The sequence below is a fragment of the Limanda limanda genome, chromosome 11 (genome assembly GCF_963576545.1).
Source record: "Limanda limanda chromosome 11, fLimLim1.1, whole genome shotgun sequence".
NCBI lineage: Eukaryota > Metazoa > Chordata > Actinopteri > Pleuronectiformes > Pleuronectidae > Limanda > Limanda limanda.
In genome coordinates this window covers 19,472,640-19,484,741 of record NC_083646.1, presented here as the reverse complement: position 1 = coordinate 19,484,741, position 12,102 = coordinate 19,472,640, and the positions used below count along the sequence as shown (strand labels likewise).

Here is a 12,102-nt window from a genome sequence, read left to right as displayed (position 1 = left end):
ACTTTGAGGAACCATATAGCGAAATAAGTGAGCTATGTGGTATTTAACAGGGTCTAGACCAGACATGGGCAAAGTACGGCCCGCTGGGCTTTTTAATCTGGCCCACCGAACTTGTCCAGATAAAAAAAAAAAAAAAAATTCAAATTAATTTTTTAATTTTTTTTTGTTAGTTTTTTTTTGTTAGTTTTTTTTTTAACTAACAATTTTGTAGCACTTTAATGGCACATGCTTATAGAACTTTGTAGTTTTTTCTTTATTTTTGAAGAAATCTTGATTCTTGTTGTTCTGGGTTTGAACCCAGACGGACAGGGCTGAAGGAGCCGGTGTGATGGAAATTCTGTCTCTTCTGTTATCTTATACTGAATCAATGCAAGCAAAGATACAGAGAAAAATCACACTCTTTCTGATTGAACCAATCTATGAACTGTCTGAAACAATGGATATCCACAGCCCCAAATGAGGGCCCAAAAAATTGGCGCGAGCTGCGCGCGCAAACATTCTGCATCCTTAGGGGCTAAGCCCCCCCTTTCTTTCAATCCTAGAAACGCCCCTGACTTATTGTAAGTCGCTTTGGATAACAGCGTCAGCTAAATAAAATTTGCCCGGGAGTGTGGTGTATAGGGCTCGAAAGGGCACATGATCTCCCTTCACTTTTACTCTTTGCCTAATTTACAGACTCAGCAACATTTTTTTCACAGACAAACTGCGATTAAAGAGTCATCTACCAAGGCATCTTTTTTGGAGGGCATTCGAAATAGCAAAGGCTAGCAAGCCTTTTTCTGAAGGCGGGTTTATGTTAAATGGCCTTGCAAATAAGTGCTTTGCTACTTGGTAAAAGCCAAATCCTTTCATCTAATGATTTTACCATGTCATTTATATTAGTTCACAAAAACACTCCATCCATCTGTTCCTGGCCCGGCCCCTCTGTCAAATTTTGGAACCCATTGTGGCCCGCGAGTCAAAAAGTTTGCCCACCCCTGGTCTAGACCATCATATGAGACAGTGAGGGAGCATTCAGACCATTATCTGGTCCCCGGGCTGGGGGTGTAAGGTTTAACCATGTCCTGGATGTAGACTGGGCCTGATCCGTTCGCAGCACGGTAAACAAGTACTAGTGTCTTGAAGCGGATACGGGCAGCCACTGATAACCAGTGAAGAGCGAAGGAGCGGTGTGGTGTAAGAGAGGTTGGTTGAAGACCAGTCGTGCTGCTGCATTTTGGATGAGCTGCAGAGGTTGCATAGCACTAACAGGTAGACAAGCCAGGAGGTAGTTGCAGTAGTCTAGGCCTGAGAAGACAAGAGCCGTGACCAGAACCTATGCCGCCTTCTGAGTGAGAAAGGGACTTATTCTCCGGTTTTGTTGCTGCAGCAGTGTTGGCAGTAAGGGAGAGTTGACTGTCGAATGTCACACACTGGTTTCTTGCGGTCTGGTAGGGGGCTGCCGCAGATTTGACAATAGTGATAGTAAGGTCATGGATAGGAGAGCACTCCCTGGAAGGAAAAGTAGCTGGGTCTTGTCAAGGTTGATTTTCAGGTGGTGTACAGACATCCACTGAGAGATTTCAGTCAGACAGGCAGAGATTTGTGCTGCTACCTGTGTTTCAGACTGGGGAAAAGAGAGATTTAGCTAAGTGTCATCTGCGTGGCTGCGGTAGGAAAAGCTATGTGAGGGAATAACCCAATCCCATTTGACCGCTTCTCACTACCCCTTAACTTGAAACAGAGTAACAAGGGGTAAAAAAAAGGAGGGGACCCAGTATGGAACCTTGAGGATCCCAGTAGTGAGTGGTTCAGACACAGTTCCTCTCCAAGCTACCCAAGATACGGTCTTTGAATTAGGATGTGAGCAGGGAACGGCAGAGCCTGAGACACCCAGGTCCTGAAGGGAGGAAATAAGTATCTGGTGGTTCACTGTGTCAAACGCAGCAGAAAGGTCTAGAAGGATGGCTACAGAGGAGAGAGAGGCTGCTCTAGCAGTGTGAAGCTGCTTGGTGACAGCAAGGAGGGCAGTCACAGTGGAGTGGCCTGCCTTGAAACCAGACCAGTGAGGATTAAGAAGGTGGTGCTGGTGAAGATAGGAAGAGTGTTGATTAAAGATAGCACCAGTGCTTTGGAGAGAAAAATAAGAAGAGAGACAGGTCTGTAGTTGTTCAGAATATCTTAACATTTAGTAAAGAGTAGAATAAATAGTTTATAAGCAGTTTAAAAACACACGTGGTACTTCGATCAAAGTGCTTGTTTCAGATCTGTTCTGCTCTGAACAGTTATATTTCTACGTTATCAGACTGTAAAATAATTTTCCTCATACTCTTAGGCTTCTTGAACTGCTGTTTGGCAAACTTCACAAAGGCTGTTATACGCCTTTTACTCAGAGATGGCTTTCACCAGCCACTCTATCATTTAGAAATGATGGATGGAGTGCTGTATTTTTGAAGAGATGGTTGCCAACAGAGCTCTCTCTGTTGGAGAGGCCACTGTTGGCTCCCTGAAAATAGCCGTCCTTTCCTCTATCCTGGGTTTGACATGACACCAAAATCTTAGAAGAGTCTGGATTATTTCGGTCTTTTTCTGTTTAACAATGGCACAGCACTTTGGAACAATGATATTAAAAATGACAAATTAGCAAAACATGTTTCTATTTCATCATATTGGTAGTGATAGTGTAGTGTCTCCCACATAAACATACACGTGTAATACTTCTAGGTTTTTTTTTATAACAAAGCAAACTCCTATCTGTCTTCTTGTCAGACTGACAAAAAATGTATTCTTGGCTTCAAATCTTTTGTTTTTAATAACCTCTATCATTACATAATCATTAAAATGTCTTGTGCAGTTCCCAATCAAAACCTGCCTGTTTGGAATTGGTCGTTTCCCTGGCCTGGGGGGTGATGCTGGTTGCTGCTTTCTTTCAGAAACTTTATAAGTGACCTGCAGTAATTGAGCCACTTCAAAGTGACACTGAAGCCACACCATGGCTACTGAGCAAAGAGCCGTTCACCTGCTTATTTAGAGTTTGGTGAAGCTCTACTCAGTAGGCAGAACCCCAAATTAGAGAATCAGTCCTTGTCGTGAATGCACCCGTTTTTGTTACGTACGATGTCCCAACCACAGCTGCTACAGAACAATGGTCACCTGTTTATTCAAAGTTTATTAATATTGAACACATCGCGTTTCAAAATCACACCAAATTCCACACTGCACTTGAGTGTAAAGCCGATGAAGGCGATAAGATTGTACATTTCTAGAGATAAGTGTTCCATATACAGACAGACAGATAGAAAACAGAAAGTTTATAATAATAGAATTCATATAAACGTATACATTTTCAAATACAAAGTGTGGGTATTTTACTGACCAGCAAAAGAGGTGGCCTTTGCCACAATCTACTGCAGGGGCACGAAGAAGGGGGAAAATAAGAGGATCCGAGGTGGAGGCTCCAGGACCCTGGGTGTTGAGTCGCACAGCCCTTTCACACCCTGCCATAGGACACCAGCGGATTGCTGGATTGTTCTCCACAAATGCCTGTAACAGAAGAAGCCAAGAGTCAAATCAATTGGCAATTCAAGAGGAGCTGTAGATAACTTAGATCAACCACAACAATAGAAGTTGAAAATTTGACAGTCTGTGTTTCGATCTGATCTGGTTTACCTTGATGTCAAACTGCAGGTATCGCCTGTCCATCTCTCTGGACACCACACTCTCTATGACTTCCACAGGTACAAGCTGGTAGCAGTCAAAGGCCGGGCAGAAGATGTTATGGGCTTCACCCTCTTGGATCTTTAGATTTAGAAATCTGAAAAAGAAGGATACATACTGCAGTGAGCTAAGGGTGGTTGATATCCCAAATGTACTCTTATAGCTTGGATGCAGTTAAGGACTGTAAGGTGCAGGAATAAGACTTGCATTGCAGTTTTGCTTCTCTCACTCTCCCCTTCAGCTCTCTCCCTCACAAAGACACAAAAAAACATACATGTACACAAACTTGCCTGCCCATCTAGAGTATTCTCCTGGGCAAGTGTATGTGATATATAAAGGTGAGACATGTTTTTGTATAAATAGAGGGCAGGGAGAGGGCCTGGAGAGAATGAAAGACCTGATTTGCCAAAGAGATTTTATACATGTTGAGTTCATGTGGAGCAGTGATGGAGGATGGGAACAAACAAACTGGTTTAGAAAAGAAAAAGCAGTGGATGCATCATCCGTTGAAGAAACAGCAGTTATCTGTGAAATATGCAGCAAAACTGAAGGAGGCAGACAGCGCCACAAATTTGTTTCACCATTTGAAATTCCACCCCCTACTGATTGAAGAATGCCTGAAACTGTATGCGTACACATCTCCCTTTGATGCATACAGTCACACCACCATGATGACTATGTGGTGACTGTATTGAAACCAATATTGGGGGGAAACTGAAGGCTCCACAAGCTTGTCACTTGACTCAAAAATGGATGCTCAGTTGTGTTGAGGGGCAAAGAAACTTATGTTTTTTTAATCAAATCAGTTTTGGTTTATTTATGACAAACAAAATTATGTAACACAGAATAAAGTCATTTTGATTGAATATCACAGTTCTAAGCTAAAATTAGTTTTTGTTTTTTTCCTGACAGAAGCATAGGTTAGGTTTTTATTTTTTTTAAAGAAAACATGCCTTTCAAACCTGGGGTGGAAGTTCAGAGGTCTAAAAGTCTATCTGTGCCAGTTCTTGGTTTGAATGAATACAGTTTTATTAGTTTTAGCTTAGTTATTATTTCCCCTGTGATTTGAAAATTATTGTAATAGAAACCACTTATGATAAAAAAAAATAATATTTTAAAGAATATGTTTAGAAGTCAACTGGAATCATCATAGTGAATTCGTTGTATGCATCAAAGGAGTAAATCAAGCAGGCGGAAATTTCAAAAATGTAATAAAAATGTCCCCAATATGTCACTTAAATATAATTGATGTCATATCTCCCAGCCCTCCAAACAGCCATTGGATAAAAAGAAAAGTATTAAGGACCCATGGAAGTACATTAAGGACATAGCAAGGCAATCCACAGAAATTGCAGGCCAAGCGAAAAACATAGCTTACCCTTCCCAGCATGCTCTGCAGAACTCGTGGCCACAGGACATATCAACAGGTTCTTCGAAGACAGAGATGGAAGACATGCAGATTCCACACTGTAAGACAAAAGAAGAAGAAACTTATAAAAAGGAGTAATTCGTAAATCTCTGTTTCAATTTCTAAAGGTCCTTAATTAAAATCTATGAATTATTTTGCATCACACTTTGAATGAAAATCCACACGGCCTTAGTGAAAAATCCTGACACGGTTTTCTGAAATTTAACAAACAAGAGAATAGGCTGACGAAGCTATCTTAAATATGTATCAATAACACTGAACCAAAGGCCAGGATGATGACCTCTCTTTTTGTTTTGGAATGGTAAGATATTGAGTTTTGTATTGTTCATTGAACAGAAATCATCCATTATACCATCCTTTCTACCCTTCCTCCTTCACTTCATCAAGCTCACCACTAATAAATGGTTAAATGACTCTTGGATCCTCGTGTTTGAATGTGTACAACAGCTAGAGGTTCTATGGTCCAGTAAAACGGCACAACTGTCAGATACTAATTCGATACTAACCATCAGATGTATTGTTTTCCCTCTCACTGAATCTTGAGACAAACGGATACAAATGACACATAAGACAGACCCTCACAAAATATACAAAGGATGCAGTGCACTTGAACAATGTAATTATTGACTTGTGGAGGGGAAGAATGTGACATAATCAACCGTAACCTTTAAAAAGGCTCTGAAGTAGACCCAGTCGATTGGCCCAGTTCAAGACACGCCCTCTCAGAGCCATGACAAAAGATAGTGTCAGGCAAATGCAACTGGTAGTTTCTCACAGAGCGGTTGGTAAATCAAGTGTGTCAGCTTCAGCTATCATCTATCAGTCTAGTTCACATTTTGAAAACACTGGATTGAAACATCCAAAGGTTAAATGATCCACTAAAGAGATTGGACACGTCTAATTTTCCCCACAGATGTCAATGTATTTTTAAAAGCCTGAAACATCCTGGTCAACAATGTCAGGAGTAAAACCGTATAAAATTACAGAAAATTATGAAAATTATAATACAGTCTTCAGTATCAATTGCAGACATAACTGTTTACAAGTATCACAACAAGCACAGCCACTCAGATTTTGGATGTTAAGAAGCTTGTGATGAAGCTGTTTTTGCAGGGTGCACACAGTTTAGTTGCTGCCCAAAAAATTTACCCATTCCTTCAAGCCAGGCTCTAATCAGATGAAACGACAGTGAACTTTGCCCTTCTATGCTGCTGACCGCCTCTGGGACACTGATTGCAATCCAGCACTTGACACCCTTGTTGGCAGTCTTCAAAACAAATTGTGAGCAGCATAAGAATCAGCTAAAGGCCAGGGGCCTTATTTGAGATCCATAAAAACAAACTTGACGGGACAATGTGCACACCCGTATGGAAACTCTTATCCATGCGTACAAACACTTTAGAGATGGGGAAAATTGCCAACCCAGATGGTGAGGTGGCAAATTATAATTAGAGAGAAATTAAATGTGAGAGAGGAAACGTTATGAGGCCTCTTTCACTTCACATCACACGTTACTTATAGATCCACTTAATTGTAAACATTCCGACCAGCAATGTGATTTGTACTTGTGCTACTGAGCCATATTGATCTCATAAGCATCTTTCAACTGGAAAAGATATTATCCAACTGAAATCTCAAATCAATTTCTGCTCAGTGTTTCAGGCACCGGCTCACCATCACATTACACAGCCATCAAACATAGAAGAGCAGGCCGGACTGTACTCTGTATGGTGGGCTGTGGAGTTCTCGGACAGTGTGTATGAACCAGGCTTGAATGAGAATGTTTGAGTCCTTTCAATTTAACTATGTTATTAAAGCTAACTGGTTGAAGTATCAACATTGTTTGTAGAAATTCTTTTTATCAACTGTATATTTCATACTGAAAACCAGCTATTATTCACAAAGAAGACTGCTCTGAAAAATGTGATATCCCAGACAATGTCAGGATAATGTTGCGAGCAGTAAACAGGGGATATTCTTACTTTCTAGCAACTGGGGGGAAATAGGTCTCCGTTATGACCTTGCACATTTGCATATTTATAAAACAGAACTGTGCAGACTACACTACGGTGTTTGCTGCACAGTCACAGGCGCTAAAATGTGACTTTCCAGATCACATTTGATATGACTTTATGTTAGCTGCAGAGTAAAACTAATTAGAGACAGTAACAGCAACTGTCATGCAACCTTGCTTTAAATGTATCATCAGTATCTTATTTTCCAATGTAAATTAATTTAATGACTAATCCCTTCATGTTTAATTTAGAGGGTAGCATCATACCTATTTTACAGTCTACATTATGGGCCTATGGAGCGTTTCAATCTTGCTAATAAAATTAATTACTTCTACGATTTTTTGAAAAGAATTTTAATACTCTCTTTATGTTCAGAGCTTCCCACAACATAAGTAACAAACCACTGTTTCTCTGAATAGAGGTTGTGCTTGTGTTTATATTGGTGAGGGAGAGCACTGGCATGAATACTAATGATTAGAAGGCTGGGAAATAATGCAGCATTATGCAGAAAGACAGGTGTGGTGATGACATTTTAAAGAATTCAGCAGAAACACTTCAGGAAATCTGTTGCACCACGGGGACTCAATTTAAATAAACATTGTTGCACAGTTTTTACAGGCACTTTGTTGGTTGCTTTAAGTGTAGATCCATAGCTTTATCCTTGCTGAGGAAAACAGGCTACTCATTCTGTGCTTCAATTACATCTGATGGCTCTTCGCTGATGAGTACGGTTACATGACACCCTGAAGACTCTCATCTATCATGTCTGCTATTGCCAGTTGAAAAATTCCGTCCAAATGAAAAAATGGTCATCTGTGAAAACAAATTCTCGGTCGCTATAGCTGCTTCAAACATTCACTGAACTCTGGATAATATCCTAAAATTATCAGGAAATAAAAAATAAAAAAATTATTTTGGACAATATCTGGAGATTTTCCTGCCAATCCCCTCAAAAACTTGCATGAGCCCATGAGAGCAGGATATTATCCGGAGGTTACACCTCAAGCAAGTGGGCACGTTGATGACGTGTCTGACACAAGAAGGGAGCAAAACTTAAGAAACAAAAAGAACACAAATATCTCAGGGATGAGCAGGAGGTGCCATACATGTAGAAGATGAAAGACATTAATCCACTAAGTCCTACCTTCTGTATTTACCGGACTTTATGTCTGAAATTGTCTTCAATGGCAAATATGAACCACGTCACCATAAAGGAACTATGCACAACTTTCTCATTTGCATTTGTCTTACAAATAGGGCTCAACACAGATGTGGCTTGTGGGAGAGTAAGCATTTATTTGTGTCTCTCTCTTGACAGGGAACCTTAAGACATCTCTTACCAGTGAAGACTCCTCGTCAGCAGGCATGAGGCTGATTTGGTCTGGGGAGGAAATGGAAGAGCGGGTTGTGCGTGGCGTCCTGGGAGAGGGCAAGGTATCCCAGGCATTGCAGCCACTTGGAAGTGGGTTGGGCATCTGTACACCTGAGCGTTGGCAGCATTCTTCAGCATTGTTCATCCAGGCCTCTAAGAGCTGCTCTCTGTCCCAATCTGTTGCAAAAGAGTAAAAACATACATTAAGAGAAAGAAAGGTTAAGATGTAAACAAAACAAAAGCGCATGAAGAACAAAAGGGGCACAAAGAAGGAATTTGGACAAACACCAAGAACAAAACAAGTCGAGTGTGCTATGAAGTAAAGCCTGGGGCTTATTGATAAAAAGGCTGACTTTACCTTCAATACTCACTTCTTCTCAGCTAAACTCCCACTACAGCCACACAAAATGTATTCACATGAAAACAGTTTGTTTCAGTCCATCCCATACATATTTACGACCCATGTAAGACTATTGTGAGATTTGATAAGCGGGCTGCTGAATCCACCAAAGCTCCACAAATCCCACTCCTGTGGCAACTCTACCATATAAGCCTTTCAAACAACATAGACCTGCTGCCATCTGGTTTTCTCTTTCAGAATAGCTGTTCAATCTCACATTAGCAGAGCAACAGCTTTGAGAGTTTTTCAGCATAAATATTGAATGACTTGTGGACTGTGCTGGCGTCCAAATATTCTGACGAAAAAGTCGCTACCAATAATAAGAAACATGACCCGGTCAACTGTGCAATTAGGCCATTATCAGCCTCCAGACACGTTCCACCGCCAATCAAATGGCTCAGACTCTAAATGGCCTTGTTTAGATAATGAATATTGCCACAATTTGCCCCATCACCGTTCAATTAAACTCATCAACGAGTGTGACCCTATCTTCATGCTTTTGGCCATTAAAAGAAGTCTGAAATTAACATTTTCACATTTAGTCTTAAATATGAAAAATTAACTGGGAAATGCAAATTGTCACAAGTACAGATTGACAGGCTCACAGCTTGGCAAGAACCACCACTGTGATAAGAAAACCGACTCATATGAAAAATGTGAACGTTCAGAAGTGTAGAAATCTGTTAGGGTTTTTACAAGAAATTAAAGATACATAAGTCCAAAAACCCTTCTGCTAGAGATTAACAAAACTCCTAAACTTTCCATTCCTATTTAAGAGACAGGAAGCATTCCAACGGCAGGGGTGATTAAATATAGCACCATTTCTGGGGTCACTTTCCCATCTCTAAGCTCCTAAAAGTATGTCTAATATGTAGCACACAGTACACATGGCTCTTCAGCCACTCAGCCAACTGAATCAGAGAGTCGAGTATTTAAAGACTGAAAATCAACCCCAATCTCTGACACATTTAACTTAACTAACAAAATCTGAAGTGAGCTAAATTAAGTAGGGTGAAGATTCCCAAAGGTCTAAAATCAAATCGCAAAAAATTCTGAATATTAGACGGGCTTCATCCACATTAATTGAGGTTAAAAGACATTTGACTGGACAAAATCATATGTGCTGGACATTAATATGAGCTGAACTATGTGCATGCGAGCAGAACGTTTCCCTGTTAATGTGGCTGTGTTAAACTCTAGCCCTTAACAAGGTGTGTAACTTGGCTTTAAATTCATTGCCACCATTACTTCACACCAATAGATTTAATAAGGCAACTTAAATTTTACACCCTGTGTCACTCTAGATTTCAATCCCATACTTTATTCTCTTCTGGCATTACATCTACACCACAAACACACACAGTTTGCTTGAAAGCAGTCACGTGAGTGACAAAAAGACCAGCGATTAAATTCAGACATATTGCATTGCTTTGCTAACATTTCCCCATGATTTAACAACCTCAGCGTGCCACTACTTAATGTGGGGTGGATAGAAATCAGGCTGCCTAGCTTATATTTAGAAATATAAAATATTACTGATAATATAACTGACAATATAAATGACACATAATGTATATTTTTTGCATAATATATGATTTAACTCAAGCAAAAAACGTCCCACTGTATGTTGTTTGAATGAGAAAAGAGTTGAAGAAAGTATCAAATCTTAACCCACAGTAATCAAAACTATATCAGTGATAGCAATACAGGCAAAACAGCATAAGATTAAAAAACTGTGGTTCAGCTTGTTCATGGATGCGCCTGTATTTTTTCCTCACATATTTGGTGGAGTTCAGGCTCAGTCAAACCGCATTGAGAGCATGTGACAACGACATGCTCCACTACAAGGTAAAAACCTTTTGAGTGTATGCCATGAACTTTACATAAGTAAATTAAATGTATCATTAAATGATTTCTTCACAAGTAAACAGCGAAAGGAGGGCTATAAGAAGTATAACAACTACCCAAGGTTTAAAGCTTAAATTGAACCAGCAATGTTGGAAATAAATAGCATTTGAATAAACACTAAACCACAAGGATGCTCCTATTGCCAGTAATTTTGAGGACCAGCAGACACAACCTTGTGAGTTACTGTGTGTGTATCTTTGTGTGTTTAATGGTACCATGGGCACGTAGCAGTGCCTCTGCAGTGAAGAGGGGGGCCTGCAGCATGTCAGCTGTCTCCACTATCAGCATGTCCTTCAGCCTCCGTAGATCCTGAGGCCGCAGGCCCTCGTATATCTACAAGAAAAAAGGGGCAGGGGAGAGGAAAGGACAAAGTGAGCATGGTAGGAGGGGATGATAAATAAGTTGAATAAGAGAGGAGGGAAGGAAGGGAAGGGGGACAGAACCAGGAATTGAACAGGCCAAGTTGGCAGAGAGAAGTAATGGAGGAGCAGAGGGAGACAGATGGTGAGACCAGGGGAGGAGGAGTGGTAGGAATGAGGCAAAGGAGAGAAAAGAATAGAAGTATTAAAAGCGAATCAAATATAGATGATTACAGACGCATGACTACGTCAGTGACTTATGATGATGGGAGTCACATGCCTTGAGGCAGGCTATTTCGTGTGACTAATGTGTGTGCGTGTGTGTGCTCTTGTACAGCTATCTTTGTGAGGACCACTTTCAGTCTACAATCTACGGAGTGGGGACATTTTGGGAAAGTGAGGAGCTTTTGGCCGGTCCTCACTCTGTCACCCTCTTTAATGGACTGTTTGGGGGTTAAGACTTGGTTTTATGGGTTAGAAATAGGTTAGGTTAAGGGTTATGGTTTGGGTTAGGCATTTAGTTTGGATGGTTAGGGTTAGGGTAAGGGGCTAGGGAATGCATTATGCCAATGAGGGTCCTCACTAAGACAGCTGTACAAACGTGTGTGTGTGCATGCGTGTGGGTGCGTGTGTGTATACACAAAATTCAAGCTAACTTTAAAAAAACACTTCACCTGTTAAACACTATCGTCCTAACAACTCTTTGACTGAAACTGTTTCAGTTCTTACAAAATTTAATATTTCTCCGTTATTTACTAAAGTGTATAAAGTTATAAAGTTAAAGACTCTCAAGTGGGAAAAAAACTTTATTTAATTGTAGGTCTGTATCATTAACAATATTATACAGCTGACAAAGGAGGTTCTGTATTAGCACTATCTATTTGTGTTTTTTTTTGTGTAGGTTTAGATCAGAGTTTATATCA

At 40.3% G+C, this 12,102-nt stretch overlaps 1 protein-coding gene across 3 annotated transcripts in view; it reads right to left on the bottom strand.

The window, feature by feature from the left end:
• Nucleotides 1–12,102, bottom strand: part of LOC133014779 (ankyrin repeat and IBR domain-containing protein 1-like) — a 37,011-nt gene that overhangs the window by 18,904 nt on the left and 6,005 nt on the right. For all 3 annotated transcript variants that reach the window (XM_061082042.1, XM_061082043.1, XM_061082044.1), the window contains exons 5-9: nt 11,036–11,153; nt 8,481–8,689; nt 5,075–5,163; nt 3,649–3,793; nt 3,356–3,522 (exon numbers count right to left, since the gene is read on the bottom strand). In XM_061082042.1, the coding sequence (XP_060938025.1) occupies nt 3,356–3,522; nt 3,649–3,793; nt 5,075–5,163; nt 8,481–8,689; nt 11,036–11,153 (728 nt within the window). The remainder of the gene's footprint in view (nt 1–3,355; nt 3,523–3,648; nt 3,794–5,074; nt 5,164–8,480; nt 8,690–11,035; nt 11,154–12,102) is intronic.